At 42.0% G+C, this 20,037-nt stretch overlaps 2 protein-coding genes across 3 annotated transcripts; both read right to left on the bottom strand.

Moving 5' to 3' along the window:
• Positions 1-1,816: 1,816 nt before the first annotated feature.
• Positions 1,817-9,280, bottom strand: LOC125712211 (thymus-specific serine protease). The gene is made up of 11 exons (XM_048982001.1): positions 8,885-9,280; positions 8,000-8,099; positions 7,715-7,844; positions 7,453-7,576; positions 7,195-7,272; positions 6,941-6,988; positions 6,007-6,291; positions 4,555-4,696; positions 4,007-4,186; positions 3,269-3,420; positions 1,817-2,631 (listed from the first exon to the last, which is right to left on the bottom strand). Exons 1-11 carry the CDS (start codon positions 9,110-9,112, stop codon positions 2,575-2,577), a joined length of 1,524 nt encoding a protein of 507 aa, XP_048837958.1. The 5' UTR covers positions 9,113-9,280; the 3' UTR covers positions 1,817-2,574.
• A 1,889-nt stretch (positions 9,281-11,169) lies between these two features.
• On the bottom strand, positions 11,170-19,287 carry ech1 (enoyl CoA hydratase 1, peroxisomal). Of its 2 annotated transcripts, none has more exons than XM_048981996.1 (10): positions 19,025-19,287; positions 18,084-18,252; positions 17,066-17,154; positions 16,831-16,955; positions 16,471-16,519; positions 15,937-16,001; positions 14,816-14,886; positions 14,463-14,534; positions 13,904-14,054; positions 11,170-11,703 (listed from the first exon to the last, which is right to left on the bottom strand). In XM_048981996.1, the coding sequence occupies exons 2-10, from the start codon at positions 18,209-18,211 to the stop codon at positions 11,599-11,601; spliced, it is 855 nt and encodes a 284-aa protein (XP_048837953.1). In that variant the 5' UTR covers positions 18,212-18,252; positions 19,025-19,287; the 3' UTR covers positions 11,170-11,598. The 2 variants fall into 2 exon arrangements, with proteins under 2 accessions (XP_048837953.1, XP_048837952.1); XM_048981995.1 differs by having other exon boundaries at positions 19,054-19,287.
• Between the last annotated feature and the right edge of the window lie 750 nt (positions 19,288-20,037).

Below are 20,037 nucleotides of genomic sequence, written 5' to 3'. Positions count from 1 at the left end.
GGCATCGAAGCACACTTCTGCTTTCTAGATGCAATTCATTCCTGCTATGTTAGTCATAACGTGTGCGTATACAGTCGATTTAGTTCTGTACTGATTTCATTAGCACTACGCAATCATTTGTATTTGTGTTTATTCACTTTTCTATAAATAAGGATTACATTTACAAGCTATTTACCTCTGCCTTTTTAACAGGACATTTAGTTAATGTACCACATATCTGTACCATTGATCAACAGATGAACAGTCTCATTTTCCCAGGTCCTTCCTCAAGAAGTAATGACAATACATTTGCTTTAATAAATGCTTCCGTTTATATTCATGTCCACTTTTGCAAACTAATCACCACATTTATTAAGCATGCGGCTAAGCAATAGCAAGACCAGTTAGATTGATGTGTTTTTCCCTCTTAGACTTTAAGTGAAAATATCTATATTTAGGATTTTTAATTTGCTTTTTAGACTGTAGAATTTTTTTTTTCTAAAATGATGTGTTTTTCAAATGGAGTTTATATAGATTTTTTTAATGATGCACAACATCCAGTATATGCAACTTCTATATGCTAAATCCCGTGTACCTCTTAGACATGGAATACATATTTAATGTTCTAAATTTTGAGATTACAAATAATAGCTCAGATGTAAACCAGGGATTTAAAAAATTGGCTATGCTTAAAGAATGTGTAAAATCTGTCGAGTTCCATTCATTGTTTCCAACTTTGCCTGTTAACATTGTCTACATGCAGCCCATAACTAAGTGATCTGTATATTCTCAATGATGTCATTACTTCAGTTCTTTACACAGTTTATAAAAATGAAGGATGTCTGCTTAGATTATTCTTTATTTATTTTCTTTTTACTTCGCAGTAGCCTTTAATGCTGCAGAAGCCATACTCAATATGGCTCGCTGTCAAATAAAATTCTGACGAGTATTTATCTTATCTGTGCCTCATGAGGAAGAGAGATTAGGGCCCAGGAATTTTCAGTATTTACAGCCCCTTTTCCCCACATAATCACTGGATAGTGAGGGAAACTGCCAGTGGTGTGCTGCACAGGGACCACGAGGACTGAAAGGTCACAAATTTGGATCACATGACCGTACCTTCAATGCTCATGTGTGTAATTGGACAAACATGCCTATTGTGCAAATTATTGTTGTTTTAGACTAATTTAGTGCTAGGGCACTGTCTTGGCACTTTACGATGTTCCATATTAAATTTCATTACCACAAAGGTACTATATCACTGGCCTACTAACTTTAAATGTTGGTACATTTTGATTGTACTACTGATCAAATCGTTGCTGTGCATTTTTCTTTTTTTGGACTCCTCTTTTAAATGCAACCCCGCAATTTCATGGGCTTCTGTTCGGTGTAGGGTTAGGGTTAGAGGGAGTACAAAGGTATCTCTTTGTGAATTTTATTCAAGGTTTTGGTAAAGCACTTAATTTAAGACAATTAGCCAACAGTAACACAACATACTTTTAAAAGTAAGTATGGTACTCATTAAATGCTATATCTTAATTTTCATCTCCTGAACAACAGCACTACCCTCTGGAAAAGGAAGTAACTGCACTGCAACGAAACTGGATCTTAAAAAGTTATTTATTGAATTATTTTAGTTTCCATGTGTCTAATTAAGAAGCCCAGTGTGCATCTGTCTGCTGAGAACAATCATTTTACCTTTACAAGCCGCACAAGCACTGACTTCTGTCTCTAATATTCCACACAACTGTTGCCCTAGTTTTCTAGAGTCAGCAAGTTAAAGACTACCGAAGTAAATCTGTATGTTTTCTTTTTTTTTTTTTTTTGGGGGGGGGGGTGTGTTAGGGTTTGGTGTTGTGGACCACAGTCCCTCTCTTTTCACATTATTACATGCTACTGTAATATTTAAGAAGCGTATGAACGCAGTCACAAGCATCCTTTGCAACACAGATGGAATACAGCCTTCAGTTTGTCATAGTTACTATACAGGAAATGATGTAATATGGGTGAAAACAGGGTTTGCAAGGACCAACAGCTTATCCTTCAGGAGATTCTTAATTGTGCTGGGAAGTCACCTGCTGCCGGCACTGAGAAAACCTTCTGTTAGCAGTTTAATTTTATGGACTGCGCAAAATGTCCAAATAGTCACCCACACACAAACAGATTAAGCATCTGTATCTTTGTGGGCACCGTCCATTAATCTCTATGGGTAAAACCCTTAACCCCTACCCAGCCCTAACCTTAACCATAACTAACCAAACTAAATACAAGACTTTTGGCATTTTTGGTGATTACAGTCACAGATTTTTATAAAAAAAACGGTCCCCACAATGTCAAAATAACAGGTTTTCATCACACCGTGAAGATATTTGGTCCTAACAATGTAATATATACAACCCACCCCCCCCCCTCAACTACACACACATATTCACATACTGTTTTGTGGGAGGATTAGTGTTGCATTTTCAAAAGCAGTGGCTCTGTGTGACTCCTACACACAGGAAACCTCGAGGCAGAAGCTGGGATTGAGGATCCGAGGAGAGTGGAGAGCAGAGGCTTGCTGTCTGGCTCGGCGTATGCTGGAGTTTCACGGTGTCACACGCTCCGAGCTGCAGCGCTCTTCAGCCACTGGGTCACGTGCCTCTTTATCTCCTGCACACATCATAAAGGAAACTCGCTGTGGCCAGCCTCTAATGGCACAGAGGTCAGCTCAATTCATCGCTTCAGCGCCACAAATGGCTTTCTCAGTGCTCTGCTGCTGTTTCAGTGCCAAGGCATTTATGAAGAAACAGAACAGAAATACATTTTGGACTTATTCCGCGTTCGTGACAAAGTGATTCTCACCCTCTCAGCCAAACCTCATTTCTGTTCTGCTGCACCACCTACACCATTTTTTTAAAAAACTATAATTGATTATAAAACTTCTGATTACCAGCAGGACCAGCAAAAGGCATAAGCAAACTAAGCAGCTGCTTAGGTCCCAGCAGCCACTAGGGGGCCCCCTATCTGATCAGCCCGTCACAATGTGAAGGAAGATGACAAATGACAACTAGGTTAATTATATTTTGTTCTGGACCCAGAAAACGTTTGGTCTGGCCCTGATTAGTGTTTCATCACTTCCAAATGTAGCACCAGTGGATTTCTCCAGTGCATGTCTTACAGTGCAGATATAAGACTGAGGTGCTTGTCTACCATGCCCTGTATCGTCCTCTCTCACATCTCCCCTCTATCTCTCCCTTTCCCACTGCTGTGCCTGTTTCATTCCCCCTTCCATGCCCATTCCGCTCACCTGCCGGGCCTTTCTGAGGGCAGGTGAGTCCTGGGACCCAGCGCAGTTCATGTCAGCGCAGTGTGCAGCGCCCGCGATGAGGACGGCTCTGTCTTTGTCCTCCTTGGTCCCGTTGCGCACCACGCTGAGCTTATGCCATGGGTCGATGTCACCTGGGAGAGAGCACAGGCTATCATGCAGACGTAGAACCTGCAGCACAGAAAACCCTCACGGCGTAAGACACCCAATATGCAACTGCGTTCGTCTTTCACTGTGCACTTCCAAGTAAAGTTTCTTCTAGCGGCAACACTAAATTGGCCTGGACTGCACTGCACCATTGATTAGGGTCACCGCTTGTCCGGATTTCGTGCAGACGGTGCGGTTTTTCAGCCCTCTGTCCAGACTGCTGGTGGGTCTCCTCCTTTCAACCCCCTTGTCCTCCTTTTTCACTCCTATCCGCCTCCCAGTCACAAGCTAGTGCTACTCTCTCCAATCCCAACTGCACAAAAATCATAGGTCAGCCGCACACGCATACTATGCAATGTTGAGAACAGCCTTGTATTTAGTTAGTTTTGTATGCTGTTCTCTCAAGATAACAAGATTCTCAGTTTTCATAATATGTGAAGGAGTGTACAGTATGGACCCCCCCCCTTTAAAGCCTCAGTCCTCTTGGACACAGGTGTCCTCCTTTTTAATATTTAGTCCTCCCTTGTGGACACAGATGTCCTCATTTCTCAGTCATCCTGGTGGTTACCCTACCATTGACGTACAGCACCCTCTGCGTCTGGGGGTGATCGCCGCCATAGAATTGGTTGGTGAAAGCAATCCGGGACTGTAGGCTGCCCTGAGGTATCCCGAACACCAGGGGGCAGAGTTCCATCTGGGACTGCAGAGTCACCATGCGTGCAAAAGGACAGCTGGCATCCTCGCAGGTCTCGACTGCACACACAGAGAGGGCTTACCAATAAACACGGGAATGGCAGATGGACAGCATCACAGTGGACACCTAGTAAACTGGCATAGGGTTTGAAGTGACGTCATTTTCTCCTGGACCACCAGGGGGCATCATAGCACCACAAGCATTTAAGTTAAAAATACCCTCTGAGCAGATCATCGAACTTCTGAACTGGTGTATATTCCAGTGATCTGTAAGTCATATGCTTTGCAAACTCCACTCAAAAGACCTTTCATGGATTCTCCCAGAGCACATATCAGAGGCTACAGGTGCACAAGCGAATGATCTGCTATTAAAGCTGCCAGTAAACACTGCTCTGGAGGTAAGCCGTGGTGTGCGGGTAACCACTCACAGAAGCCGAACTCTGTGCAGGTCTGGTAGTACCACTGGCGGTAGCCGAAGCCGGAAGACCTCAGGTCGGTGTTCTGGAGCTCCAGAACAGTCTGCTTGTGGGAGATGAACAAACAGGGCTCCTCCACTGCTGCGCGATAGATCTGACATGTAGAACAAGGTTTTCTTAACAGAATAACATGAAAATGAACCAAACAGCACCTGGGGGGGGGGGGAAATAAAAAAATGTAATTAAAAGAAACAAACAAATGAATAAATCTATTTCCTTGTAGTTATGGGTAATGCGAAAATACTGAAGACTGATTTCCTCTGTAGAGTTTTGAGTGCAGGATGTTGCAATCGGGTATCATTCAATGCTGAGGTACCACTTAAAACTAGCGCGGTGCTGACTCTAGAAATATATATCAAATTACACACACACACATATATATATATTCTTAAGTATGGTATATAATTCATAGATAATTTATTAGTTAATTTATTTAGTTCCATTCTTAGACCCAAGGAAAATATAACCGAAAAGATTTTTGTCCCAGGAAAGACATATTCTGATGAGAAAAGGGAGAGGTTTACCTGTCAAAACTATGCTACAGACGGCGAGGGTATTGGATTAAAAGTTGGATTATGAATCACATAAGTGAGGCGGAAACAGATTTTGCTCTGCAGTTCATAACTGAGATATTATGACAAAAAAGTGTTTTCTATTCAATGTTGTATGATTTTGTGAAAGTTTATCAATGAATTAATAAACTTGTGTGAGAATGAAGGATAGTGCATAACAGAACATGACATTATTGTCAGCGGCTGTCCCACCTGCCGGTCACACTAAGTAAGCCATCTGAAGCTGAGCAGGTTTGGGCCTGGCCAGTACTTGCCTGGGAGACTAACTAGGAAAGCTGGGTTTCCACTTGAAGAGCTGTTAGTATGGCCAACAGATTAGCCTGTCCTGTGGTCTGTGTGAATCCCAATGCCACAGTGTAGTTATGAGGACACACAGTGTAGTTATGAGGACACACAGTGTAGTTATGATGACACTGCCATACAAACGGTGTCATCCTTTAGCTGAGAGGTACAACAGAGGTACTGACTCTCTGAGGTCATAAAAGATCCATGGGGATCTTCTGAAAGAATACGGGCGGTACCCCAATATCCTGGCTAACATTGCCCACTGTGACCCTCTCAGAACCTCCTAACCACCCCCTATATCTAACTGATGAATTCTGTCCTGCCCCTTAACCACCTTAGCTACTGTGTGGTGCGTGTACTGGGGCAGAATGGCTGCCGTCGCATCATCCAGGTGGGTTGCACACAGTGCTGGTGGTTCAAGTGGTTCCCTAATGGTTCTGTAAAGCAGCATATGAATTCATTCATTCTTTCAACAGTGTTAGCAAAAAATGTGGACTAACCAGAGGTGCCGAAGGATCGGACTGGGAAACACTATAATAGAACGTACCATTGCCAGGTTGACCAGCCTGCTGTAGGGCCCCTCCCCCTGCCGAGTCTCTTCATTGTTATTGGTCAGGACGTCACATATCTGGGCGATGGTCAGCGGCCCTCCCTCTTCATTGTACTGCACAGTTCCCATGAAGATGTCGGCCAGGCTCTGAACCAGCTCAGACTGGTCCTCCGGCTCCACCGGCGGCTCACAGCAGCTGAAGTCTTTGCCCACCTTTGTCACGTTTCCCTCCAAGAGAGCTGTTCCCAAAGCCGCAAACGCCTCCCATACTGTGTCTAGGCACTAATGGTAAGGTCAGCCACAGACAAAAGGCACAACACAGTAAGCAGATCGATACATAGAGATGCGCACGGCGATAAAAAGGGGAGGAATGCTGAATTTACGCAAATACATCTGTAATAACACTGCATTATATAATAACAAAAGATAACAAATTTTCATTAGATAATGCTGTGTCATTACATAATGTGTTGTTGCACATAAAGCAAACTTTGAACAATTAAAGGTCAACTCATTTATCCTACTTTAAGACTAAAAGAACTAGCAAAAATCCTCAAACTATAGCAAACTTGAGCTGTATTCCATGAGGGCCTGTAACCTGAGTGTCGAGTTTCCCCATAGTCATCTTTGTATTTTCTCTCTACTTTAATACTTACAAATAAAATCTGTAATAAATTATTACATATTGCAGTGTCACAACGCATTACGTAATGACACCACATGATGTAATAATTCTACAGAATGCAACAAATTGTCATTACATAATGCATTGTTACATGGTGCGTGACAACGTATTGCAATGTCATTACATACTGTAGTGCTACTACATAATGAGTTGCTACGACGTCATTTACAAAAGACAACCATTGTCCAAGGCGCAATGCATGCATTTGTTTTACAAAAATATTTTTTAAAGTATAGAAATCAGCACCTTATCTGAGCCCCCAACAGCTTCGTTAGTAAGACTTTCACCCACTACCTGAAATGTGCAAATTCTGCTGTTACAAACCATGTCATGTCAATAGATGCCATTTTAAATCAACAATAGCAAATGTTCATTACCGCATGTTCTATCTGCTATCATTTCAACATTAATTAAAGTATGTCTGAAAAAAACATGGTACTTAATTGGGATTTTTGTCCACCTAATGAACGTTAATGTTGAATACGTGGTAACAGTAGTACCTGGTTGTAGCTGGAGAAGTCTAGCGTGGCTTTGACGGGGGCAGAGGAGGCCACAGCACCATAGACCAGGTGAGGAAACTGAGGGGGAAGGATGACACATGACATTATGTCAAAGAGCCACAGCACCAACCTTTCACCATGACCTACAAAAATACGTGAATGGGAAGGTCAGCGTGCATGATTTAGAGGTCTGGTTGGCAGCAATCATGCCAATCACACTGTGTTTTATTTTATTCAGGGGGGAGGGGCGGGCCTTACCTTGCCACAAAGCCAGGCAGACAGAGCTCCAGCGTAGGAGCCTCCAAAACTGATCCAGGTGTTCTGTGATGACAGGTCATAGCGTTCGCTGATGTATCTGTGGAAGGCCGCCAGGTCCACCAAACTCAAGTGGAAAGGAGGACAGAAGAATTACGGACTGCAAAATGCTACTCCTCCCCTGCAGGCGGTGTTCTCTGGTTCGCCAACGTCCAACGTGCTTCCCACCTGCCATTCAAAAGGCAGCCCTAACGGTGACACTCACGCCTGACGGCTGGAGAGGTGCCTCAGGTTCACGACGTCCAGGCCGTCGGGGTTGATGCTATGCCCGTAGAATCTGTGCTCTAGCGCCACCAGCAGGGCTCCATTCTCCTCTGCCATCTGCACATGATGGCCTATGTTTGGAGGAAGGGCTAGATCACAAAACTGAAACAATAATTGTTTGCTTCTGTCGCTCTGCTACATATGAGATACATATGTGAATGGCATTTTGATTTGTGTGCATAGTGTGATTCTACTTGATTCAGATATCTGCTGACGTCAGACGCACCATAGAGCACGGACAACTCTGAGATAGCACCTTCTCCACCAATGTAGAGGAATACCGGACCATTGGGACGACCCCAGTATTCCTCATTGACAAAAAACCTCTGTGAGAGAAGACATCAAGTAATGCAGGTTAGTCGAGAATTACGATGACATTTCTCAGTACTGCACCAACTTGAGCACGTGAATTTATAAAGAGAGCAAAGAACTTTGCAAATGGCAAAGGATGAGCAAGGCCACTGACTATGTGATAAGCCTGAAGGGACATTCATCCTGAACTGCATGTCCAGTACAGTGTGGCATTGAGCCTGGAGTATATCCTGAACAGGAGCTCATGGGAGTTTTACTCACTAATGTTCTGAAGGCAGAATGAAAAATGATTGGTTCAGAGAGCTAACCAATCAGATTGTTGAGGAGGTGTGTCCAAGCAACTAGCGAAGGTGGGGCTAACCAATCAGATGTCTTGGTCCGGCCTCCTCAAGTTTCTTCGATCCACCTGCTCTGCAATCTGATTGGTTATTTCTCAATTATTTTTTCTTTCTGCCCTCAGAATATTTTTCATAAGTAAAACTCCCACTAGCTAAAAACGATGCCAGTTTATAACAGGGCACACTCAAACATAAAGGGTCATTTAGAGACACCAATTAAACCCTATCTGAATACACAGAGTCAGGGGGAAGAATCCTGATCCTTCAACCCTGGGTATGTGTGGCTACAGAGTGCTAACCGATGTTTTCTTTGCAGAACATGAACTGGCTTATGAATGCACTGTAAAAGTACCAAGTAAGGAGTTCTGTTGGCCTTGCGCATGCGTGCATAATATAAGCTTAAGCCCTGTTCACATGTGAGGGAATGGGCTTGCATTCTCCTGAAACATGCATCTTTACACCTGAGGAATGGTCTGTGTGCTCTGGCCGTCAAAGTGGTCGAGCGGCTGGTGGATGCGTCCTTCTTTGACCCGGTACGTGGGCTGGTGCCTGGTGACCGAAAGCTGCAGCAGGTGCTGCTTCGCCTTTTGGTTCTGTGCCCGGAACACGTTCTCTTTTATCTTCCTCAGAACCTGTCCTGCAGGAGGCGATATTTTTAACTGGAGGACGATGACAAAAATGAAACACATGGACGGAGAGCAGCTAATATTTCAGCTATTCTTTGGGATGAATTATTGAAAAGGTGGCAGATTGCTGCTTGCAGTGCTGGTATTATCTGCTTCTTTTGTACCCGGCTGCGGACAAAAGGTGCCGAATAAATGTAAATGCTGGAAAAGTAAGAAAAAAACAAACATCATTTACTTGCCACAGGGACTGAAGCCTGCAGATCATGAAATTATGAATTAATCTGTAACCAACCAGAATATAAAATTGTAGCTGTAACTCTAGTACAGTACTTTTCCCCAAAAGCTTTCTATTTTAATAATTAATATTTTATTTAAACATGAGCAGACTTGTAAAGCATTTCTGCTGATTTATTAGGTTAACTCTGCGAGATCACATTTTACAAAAGATTTACAGTTACTCTTTATCCATTGGCTTCATTAGACATTACGACCTTCATGAAACAGCGCAATAAAAAAGAATATGAATCCATCGTAACGCATTATACTGACCATTATAATGCATTTTAAAGGTATTCATAGTTGTGTTTATAATACGTTATTAATGCATTATAATGTGTTATAAAGGTAACCGGTTTGCAGTTATATAACTGCTTTAAGTAAAGTGTTACCCATTTTACTTGCAACCTTTTATCACTGAAAATAAAAATTCAGGATAATAAAACCCAGAAAAAAATGCATGGACTGAAATTCAAGAGGTCGACAGTATTCAATTGTTAGATTGTCTGATGGACTGCAGTTTTCAAAGCCGGTTGAAGCATTAACTCACCTGAATAAGCACAGTCAAAGATCAGCATTAGACACGCACACCAAAGCGGAGTAGAGCGCATGTTGATAAACCTGTACAAGTTAATAGGTTTCTGGAAATAAAATTCAACACAACCTGATAATCTGTCTAAATGATCCGGTAGCCGGTCTGCGTTCTGACTTTGGGGAAACGGCACTGCTGCACAGATTCTGCAGTAGGACTGTACTGGATGAACTGTACAGTACAAGCTGATGCTTGCGCCAAGTTTAAGTTACATTTGCTCAGCTTAAGCATCTGTAATTTTATATTTGACCAAAGAAAGCAAAAGTGGCCCATGTTACGAAGCTAAAAGGTGCAAGGTGTGCACTCCTGCAGGGTACCTCATCCTACTGACCTCAGCATAAAAAGATCCGTCAAAGTCTTATATGTTCGATAAACATTTCTTCCAACCTTACAAGTAAACAGCAGAATGGAACCTTCAAGCATATGATGTACATTGATAACTGCCATGTAACATTTATTACAGATTTCAAGAATCCACCCAACTTCTAATGATACAGTAGCAAATTAGGGAAAAGTGTAAGGCTTATCCAAATTCAAAGAAATTCTAATGTGAATAGATGTAATTCAATCATATTTCATCAGTAACAGCTATGCCACACTGTAAAATTAGCAAGAAATTTCAAGAAAGCATGTGACCAAAATTAGAGAAGTTATGTTTTTTTTGAAGAAGCCTTTTTTTTCTGTAGGAGAAAATGTTTGATTCTTTAACTTTCAAAAATTATTAGGAAGCATAAGGGCCCTTGCTTTCAGTGACTGGAACGTCAGTGCGCACTGCACACATCCAGCGCTGCACTGCACACATCCAGCGCTGCACTGCACACATCCAGCGTCTCACACGACTCTGACTTGATTCTGTTCCCCTCGTCTTCCATTTTCTTATAGTTTGTAACTGTAGTGCCTTTCTCATAAGCTCTGGATAAGCTGTGACTTTGCATTTATCAAAAACGTCCCTGGTTCTCTAATTTTGATCACCACTGTATAACCAGTTAGTCTGGTCAGGCTGCCAGATCATCTTCGGGCACCACGGGCAACTTACAGAGAAGCAAACTGCTTACACAGAGCAGTGGCAGAATTCAACCGATAACCCTGGAGGTGTGAGGCAAAAGTGCTATAACCAATGAACCGTCGTGCGGATTTCAAATACTCACAGCTAGTCATTGCAAACACTTAATAAATAATAAACACTAAACCTTTCATAAACTACTTCCCCACTGTAAGAAACTACAAACAAAATAGCAAGCACACTGCAAGCTCACAAAAAGGGTGTTTTATTTATAAAAGTTGTTAGCAAACACTTCACAAGTTGACTGATCCATCCATTTTCCAACTGCTTATCCAGTATAGTGTCATAATATACTTCATTTCATTGGATGTCAAAGTAAAAAGAAAAAAAAAAAAAAAGAGAATCCTGAATACTGAGACATTAAGATTTCACAGGTGCTACAAAGCCATTAACTGACAGAATTACATGTTAAAAAGAGAAATTCTCAGCTGATCAGCGTGATTAATCCCCTCAGTCTCATCTGCAGCTCATCATAGTATCAGCCTGAACAGGGATTCTCTCTCTCACACACACTCACTCCCACTCCCACACACACACACAATTACATTTTTCCAAAGGGAAAACAAGTTAGTTGGATTAAGATGTCCCGGAGCTCCACCTTGGCTTGGCCCCGCCCCCTCAGAGTTTGGAAAAAGGCACTTCTTTGGGACTCTTCTTCTCCATGCTAGCCTGGGCGGATTTAACCACATCCTGTGTCTGCAGCATGCTCATGTTCCACGTGGCCTGAAACGGAGAGAGTCAGCATGACAGGGAAGACAGAGTCCCATTCGCGGCTGGGCGGTAAGATAAATAAAGTGCTCAAGCGGCACATTGTCCTCCCTTCCCAGAAATAGAGGGAATGTGTGGGTCGAGCCTTAACGCCAGGTGGGTCCCCATCAGCAGCTTACACACAAAAAAGCCCAATCAATGTGTTGATTAGGAGTAAACTGAGGGAGGAGAGAATCTTTTAATATGGTTCACGGATGAATTCTTAAAATAGATTTGTGTGTGACAACTGACATTTAAATACAAGTGACTGATAAAAACTTATGAAAGCTAGCAGTTAGTTTACTGCAACTATTTAGTTTCTGATTATACAAACCAAAGTGTTTGAACAGTGTCTCACGCCCATCATCCAATCAAGACAGAGCAAAAAACACGGTCTGTCAGGCTTTCTTGATACCACTGTACCCACAAAGAGTTTTTACAACGAACGGTTTATACGTTGCATACATCACAAGGACCAAACCGACCGGTGAGTTCATATGTTCCGTTGTTCAATTCTGCTCCATCAGACACTTGCAGTCGTCCTACTGGCAATATGTAGGCCAATCCTACCAAGGCATTCAGAGAGCTGAAGCCAGTCATTTGAATAATCTGTAAACCCGAGTCCATTGGCAGAAGCTTCCTCTTAAAGCCATCTGTTTCAGGCCTGTGACGGACAGCAGTGAATCACAAGCATAAGGGCTTATTCTAAACAATAATGTTTTCGAAGATGCTGCTTTGTATATTTCGGCCCATCAAAGATAAGCCACTTATCTGCCTCACACAGAAGTCCTCCATCTGTCTCATGCTCTGTGCTTCGTTTCCATTTTACAGTGAAGCTATGAACAGCAGTGTTAGATACGTGTCTGGCTCTCATCTCTTCTGCACTAGTTCAGCAAGCAGGCCTGTAAAATTACAGTTGTTTTCGCCACAACTACTTCGGCCAGACGATACTGTCCCAGACACAACTTTACGATACACGACATTACTGTCATTTTAAGATCGTTTTATGCCACTGACATAATGCTAATTTATCAGCACGGTAAGTCAAGTATACCCTTTCAAAGAGCAATGAGCTTTTAATTCCACGGAATATTCAGACACTGCAATTGGAAAGTAAAACACAATGTAAAAAACAGATAAAATGGACTCTCGGGCTCTTAAGAATTGCATTATATATTAAAACATTCGGCACAAGAGTACAGAAAGTCATTTGTTTTGGACTTTGCTGGCTGCCACAAAATGTTGTGACGTGGGGCAGGTGGTAAGTTCATTGCACAAGAGTCCCAAAGATAAATCATTACTTTAGCGAAACAGAATTTAATGACAGTAATAGGAAGTATTTGACGTTCGCTTTTATCTTAGTTGCTACGGTGATCATAACCCTGCCTTGCGTACGGCAAGTACATAGTGCAAAATTAGGGTTAGTAAAATTCTTACTAATTCTTATAACATCCATCCTACACTTCATAAATGTAACTTTTAAGAGCAGTTTTGCCTGGTGTGTAAAAAGTGTCAACATTCAGGACCACGGGCTGTCTGGCACTGCGTCACGCGCGTCGGCGCACGCGCACTTTCCCGTGAAGTATGAATCGGCGCTGAGCCACGCCGATAACGCAGAACAGACGACAGGGCGGAAGTGGCGTTGGGGGCATTTATTCTTAGCACTGTTTGCTAATATTGAGGTCACTTATGTCCTTAACTATCGTAATGTAATTAACACAACAGGCCTACTTGCCAGTGGCTATTTTTCACCATAGGTTAAAATACAACCATTGCAGCAAGTGTTGGCATTCGTGTATGCAGGGACTGAACGCTTATCAAGACACAACTTCCTTCCTTATATATGATATACACACATGCATATGTAAGCCTGCAGAGAGATCTCAGAGAATGTGGAGGACAGGAATTACAAGAATGGAAAAAGAACCTCGTACAGGCAGTTTAATCTTCGCTGATGCCATCCATCATTGTGACTAATATTAATTTACACCACTCCCACTGTGGGTATGGGTTTCACTTAGCCAGGACTGCTGCACAAACACCCTCACAGCGACGGGCATACGAGTACTTGGTTTCAGGCCTGCTGAGTATTTGAGCACTAACAGCCTTTGGGGAGATCAAACCAAGCCAGACGATCTCGGAATGTTCGCCGTCTGTTCGAGTAAAAGCATCTTACCACATACTCAAGCCCCTCCGCTACACTGTGGTCTCTGGAGTAGATGAGGTTGATCTTGGTTCCCTGTACGGCGACTGGGCTGCGGGATGCAATCTCTCCTGCCAACTCCATGGCCCCAGACATCATCGTTTCCTTGTCTGGAAACACGCGACTGCAGAGGGGAGATGAGAGGTAGTTAGCACTGTCCCTTTCGGTCGGCAATAAATAAAGATACTCTACATTCAAAGCCTGCCTTATTCTAAGCCTTTCAGCACAATGTTATCTTCTGCAATATTTATACATTTTATCTCTTTATTCATTACCCCTATATTCCTTATTTATACCGTAATTTAAGCATCTTTGTCCATGTGCCTCACTGCATGCCTTCCGTGTACAGATACACATACATACTTTGTCATACTGTGAATATGATAAATGATAGAAGACTCTGAAATAATTAATGGCTGCTTGCAGGCTTGTAGATCGCTTCCAGTTTTTTTATAGAGTTCCAAGAGATTCCGCAAACTGTCTTGCGGAGGTAGGCAGCGCAGACGAACAAAAAAAAATAAAAAATTGGTACCTGACCAATCCACTGCTCTTCGCTTCATCAGAGTACATCTTCCTGGATGTGAGAGCCAGCTCGTTGACGAGGCTGCAATGAAGATATGACACAACACCGAAGCATCCGAGAAAATTAACTGGAAAACAATGGAGTGGAACCGAACAATATTCGTTTAAGGAAACAAACAATGTTCTAGGGCAGCGTTTCCCAATCCAGTCTTCAGGACTCCCAGACAGTCCATACTTTTGTTCTCTCCTCGCTCCCTACACACCCATGCCAGGTATTCAGAGTTCTGAGCAAAAATGTGCCCTGTCAAGGGGTCGCTGATGCCTCAGCTGGGACGCACCGCTCCAGGACACGTTCCGCCTCACCTTTGGCTCCCGATGACTTTGGGAAGACGTTGTAGAGTGCCAACATCTGCTGCCAAGCCAATGTCCACTTCCTAAGGCCATCAGACCATGATGTCAAGTTGTGCAACACAGTGACCCCCCGCTATATCGCGCCCCGGCTATATCGCGGATTTGTCCCTGACGCATCACAGGTCTCTGCGTATCGCATACCTCGCTTGTGGTCTGATTGTTGTTAGCAAACTTTGTGAACTTTTCGTTTTAAGTCCTATGATTTAAGGCATAAACTATATAAAAAAATGTTTATTTTTATGGGCAATCTATATCGTGGATTTTCACCTATCGCTGATGGGTCTAGAATGTCACTTCCCCTATAAGCAGGGGATCACTGTACTGAACTACCTTTACAAAAATTTGCCGAACGCAAACCCGTCCCAACGAACAAATGAGGGGGAAAAAATTTGAATAAATGAAGGTTTTCATTTATTCAAATGATAGCTAGAGAACATGGAGGGATGGACAACTAACAGAATACATTTTAAATATATTTAAAACTAACTCCTTTTACTATAAAAGTATATCTATCAAATCGATCGATAGATAGATAACTTTAATTATCCCAGAGGGAAATTCTAAAACTTCTTTTTAATACTTACTACCCATTTAATACTATATAGTCACAAAGGAGTCGGTATTACAAGAATATAGCTTCCAGAAGGGATGTTAAAGCCTTCTATGATGAGCGTTTCACATGCTACAGCATCTATGGAGCTATAAATTACACGGAGCCTTAACAAGCCCTCACATGAAATCATGTCTCAGGTTTATCTCTTCCTCCCTCATGATAACAATTACCTACTGTTTCGTTTGGTATGTGAGCTGATTACCGCAGACTTTGACTGACAGACAAGTTTATTTCTAAACTTGGATTGGTCTATAGCACAAAGCATGTAGCATATCATCCAAACAAGACTTTTCGAAGTACAATGGTCTATTTGTTTCCCTTGGGGGGGAGACAGGGAGGTTGATACATTCTCTCTCTCTTTTTTTTTTTAAATAAATAAATTCATTGAGAATAAAAAGGAAAACTACCTTCTTTAAAAAGGGAAAACGAACTTTGGGATGATGCAAAAAGAAGTCTTTACCTTGACCTGGAACCAAGCATCCTGTGTACAGAGGCGGATATCACAGGCGGTGATCAGGTCCACACCTGCATCAAGGAATCATTAAGAGAAATAACGTGACTACAGGCAGTGTCCATGTTACAAACGAGATCCATTCCCTAAGTCTATCATTAAGTCTAATTTGAGGGTAAAGTTGGAAAAATAATAATGCAGTATATAAGTATTCAATAATAATGCAGTCCATACGGTACTGTACGTACCTAAAGCAAATGAATTTCTAACGCCACATTGTTTTCATGAAGATCACAGAGCCTGCACATTTATTATTATGATCTATTGTATTTAACCTAAAGTTTTAATATAAATCGGCTTCATGGTAGTCCCTTCGTAAGTACGAGTTGTCCGAAAGTCGGACGTTCTTAACCCGGGGACTGCCTGTATACCATCACAGGACTGTCACACTTACACTGATTACGTGGTTTGGTTACTGGTTGTGAGACACGGGTGCCTGCATGCGTATGAGCATGCAGCCTTATTTTGCGCAATATTCCTCACCTGCTCCCACACAAGCTCCGTGTACTGCGACAACCACAGGCTTTGGACACTGTAGGGTGACAGAGAGCACACACACACACACACACACACACACACACACACACACACACACACACACACACACACACACACACACAACCAGTGTAAAGAACACAATGCATTTCACACATTTTAATACTAAGTACTTATACACATAAATGCTGACTGAGGAATACCACCTTTTTCTACTCAGGGCAAGTTATTTTGCCAAGTTTAATAATAAGGTACAGTATAGTTGCACAATACTCATGGAGCCTGAGGATAGTAATCAAGGCTGAACTTGACAGGAGTTTATATATAAAGCAGAAGCCAGAAACCGACCTTCTCTATAACAGAAAAAGTCTCCTGATATTTCTTGACAAGGCGGCGCAAGTTCCATGAAGTTCTTGCAGCATCGTCTCCTGCTGGTTGAAGGATACTGCCGGCCATGTCCATTAGGTCAATTCCTAAGCGGGACGACACCACACTTTGTGTAGTTCTGGGAACAGTCTGGATGTTCACGTTACACTGAGCACAGTGGGCACCAGCAAAGACTCAACAAATTCCACCCAGCTACCTGATGTGAAGACTCTGCCTGCTCCGGTCACCACGACAACCCGACATTCAGGGTCCTCGGCAATCTGAGAAAAGCAGTCCACCATCTCACTGGGAAAGATGGGGGGAGGGGGGGTGTATTAAGTACAACTCTAAAAGGGCTGTCAAATTCTACATATTCTGAAACTATAGAGGCAAAACACTTGAAAATGCAGAAAAACATTAAAGGGTCAGTATTGTTACACATGTTCTTGGGAATCGATTCTGCCTTGTTGTGTTACTCTTTAGCAGTGATTCTCAAACTCGGTCCTCAGGCCCCACTGCCCTGCTTGTTTTCCAGCTATCCCTGCCCTACACACTGCTGATTGACCGAACACACTTGATCCAGGTAATCAGAAGCTGAAAGACAGCTGGGACTTGTGTGTGGGGCCGGGATAGCAGGAAAATAAGCAGGGCAGTGGGGCCCGAGGACCGACTTTAAGAATCACTGCTCTTTAGGAATGACATTAATGAGAAACTGGAATAAATAATGTGAAATGTGAACATATCAAAAGATAGACCACCAGAAAAGCACACATGTTCAATCAAAATAGAAAAGTCAGAAATGCATAAATATATCTCATAAACATAAAATATACCGGCTAACATTACAAAGTTATACTTTGTGGAGTTTCTTTGGAAACCCATAATTTTATCTGGTGATAATCTACATAAAGTATAAAATTCCTCTTTAAAACAGCTGAAAGCAGAGGAATAATACTATAGATTATGTGGTATTTTGCCATACCTATAGTATTTTCAATGCTTATTAGTATAAAAAAGTTGGCTTTACCCATCTGCAACATTTGCATATGCGCATGCATTGGAAGGATACTGCAAATTCATACGGCATATTATGTATTTAAAACCTGAATGGTAATCGCCATACATGCTGAAACGTTACTCTGCACATGCTGCAACAAAAATGAGATAGACGGGAATGGTTTTCCTTAAGTTTGCAAAGGTGAAGAATGCACCGACTGGCGCAGACCCTGCCGTACCTCCAGAAAGCTTTGTTCATGGCGTTGCGCTTTTCCGGTCGGTGCAGCTCCACCTGCGTGACCATGCTGGCTGGACGGGTGACGGACAAGGTGGAGAAAGGCGGAGTGGGGCCTCCCTGGTCAGACATCTCCCGAACAACTCTAAGCCCCGGCAGCCACAGTCCTCTGTCTAATAAATAACAGCAAAATCTGGCGATTATGGAAAGCCAACAGTAAGCGCAAGTCTTTCGGATGGTTCTTCCAAAAGTGGTGACGTGTTCAGCAGGGTCCAGTGTATTGTGATTTTAAAAAAAAAAAAAATCATCAAAACTTTTACTAGAAATAGGGGTGACGCATGTCTACTTCTGAAAACTGCTAGAGCGGCTTTAATACTCAACATATAATGCACACTGTATTATTATTATTGCTATTGTCGTTATAATAATAATAATAATAATAATAATAATAATAATAATAATAATATGCACGTTAGGTTTCATATTGATCTATGCTCAGTACAACTCGCTGAAAATGATTTTATGGGGTCACCGTCCAGACAGCTGTAACCTTCCAACCGTTGTTCAATAAACACACATAAAAGCTTAGTGCGCCAAAGACCGAATTACATAAACACAGTTTAATTCTCCATTACAAATAACTGGAACATGCACAAAACGTGTCATGCTGCCTCAAATGAAGGAATTGATTTATTTAAAGCAGTTTACATCCCTTGCCAATAACTGTACTTTTTTAAAGTAAAAATAACAGATTGTTAGCGATAGCTTCCAGTGCAAACACCTTGCTTCCCCTTCTGTCACTTATCAATTTCGATTACAAACTCAACAAATCCGAATTCATAGCGTTTTAAAAAGATACAGCCCCGAATGTAAACAGATCACAGATTCATGACGATTGGTTAAAAAAGGGCTAAAATTGAGTCTCAAAATATAAAAAATACTTACTATAGCTCGATACATGCAGTGTCACTTACTTCTTATGAACGCAGAGCAGACGAGATAAGCCATTGACCTTTGCACGTCCTTTAAATGTTGTGTTATGCAACCCAAAGGTAGCGCTTAAAACGCTAAAATTATATTAACAGTTGTACCAAATGGCTAAACTTAAACATTCGCACGATGGCAACTTCAGCTCGTTTATTTCTATAATGCCCCAGTGCTGCTTGTGATCACACGGTTACTTTATATGAATCTGCGTACGGCGGCCGGAGAGGCTCAAAAGAACATACTTGAACTTGTTCCGAGGTCGGCGTTGTTCCATGAGCTGTACGCGCTTTACCCACAAACATACATTAATATGTATTCTTGGTTTAACCAATTCTTTTGATCCGTGACTCAGATAACTGAAATAATAATCTGTTACAAAGCAATAGTTTTCAAGTTCTATCGTCAAGTGATATGGTACAAATACTTCATTTATATTTGGGTGTAAGCTGCTGCAACTTTTATTTTCAAGTATCTTAAAGCATACCTAAATTGCCGTCAGATATTTAAACTTCATAAATATTAACTAGGGCTACTACTAAAATAATGGTGATGATTGCATTGGATGATATTTCCGTAGTGGGGGATTTAGGATTTAATTGACTCACTGTAACCACTTGTAAGACATCTAAAAGTATTGGCTGCGAAATGTTTTTAATCCATTACAAGCGGTCCGTAGACTAATTTTTCGTTTTCCACATATCACTTCGCTAATCCGCGCCAACAAACTCGAAGTTTCACCGCTTTTTCTAAAAAGGAAAAAAAATACGACTTCCTTTTTGGGCTGCTCGGTCTTAAGCGAATTTAAAAGGATATGGTGGATTTTGTAAGATGAGATTTGTACAGCGGTATGAAAATTGAGTACTTTCCACCTCTGGTCACGTGTCCCTAGGAACAGAGCAAAATTGTCTGTCTTGCCATCTGTCATGTTATACTAGCAAGAGGCACAACCACCCAAGTAGACACAGACACAG

The sequence above is a fragment of the Brienomyrus brachyistius genome, chromosome 17 (assembly GCF_023856365.1).
Source record: "Brienomyrus brachyistius isolate T26 chromosome 17, BBRACH_0.4, whole genome shotgun sequence".
NCBI lineage: Eukaryota > Metazoa > Chordata > Actinopteri > Osteoglossiformes > Mormyridae > Brienomyrus > Brienomyrus brachyistius.
Note: the sequence above shows the minus strand (reverse complement) of the source record. Positions and strands in the feature narration are given on the sequence as shown.

Coding starts and splice junctions, on each gene's coding strand:
- ech1 (XM_048981995.1), bottom strand. CDS start 19,087: ATGGCTTATCTCGTCTGCTCTGCGTTCATAAGAA. Junction 17,155..18,083: donor ATGAACAAAGCTTTCTGGAG/GTACGGCAGGGT, acceptor CATCTTTCCCAG/TGAGATGGTGGACTGCTTTT. Junction 11,704..13,903: donor CGGAGGGGCTTGAGTATGTG/GTAAGATGCTTT, acceptor TCTCCGTTTCAG/GCCACGTGGAACATGAGCAT.
- LOC125712211 (XM_048982001.1), bottom strand. CDS start 9,112: ATGTGTTTCATTTTTGTCATCGTCCTCCAGTTAAAAATATCGCCTCCT. Junction 6,292..6,940: donor CTGTTGGGGGCTCAGATAAG/GTGCTGATTTCT, acceptor CCTTACCATTAG/TGCCTAGACACAGTATGGGA. Junction 4,187..4,554: donor CTGCACAGAGTTCGGCTTCT/GTGAGTGGTTAC, acceptor CTGTGTGTGCAG/TCGAGACCTGCGAGGATGCC.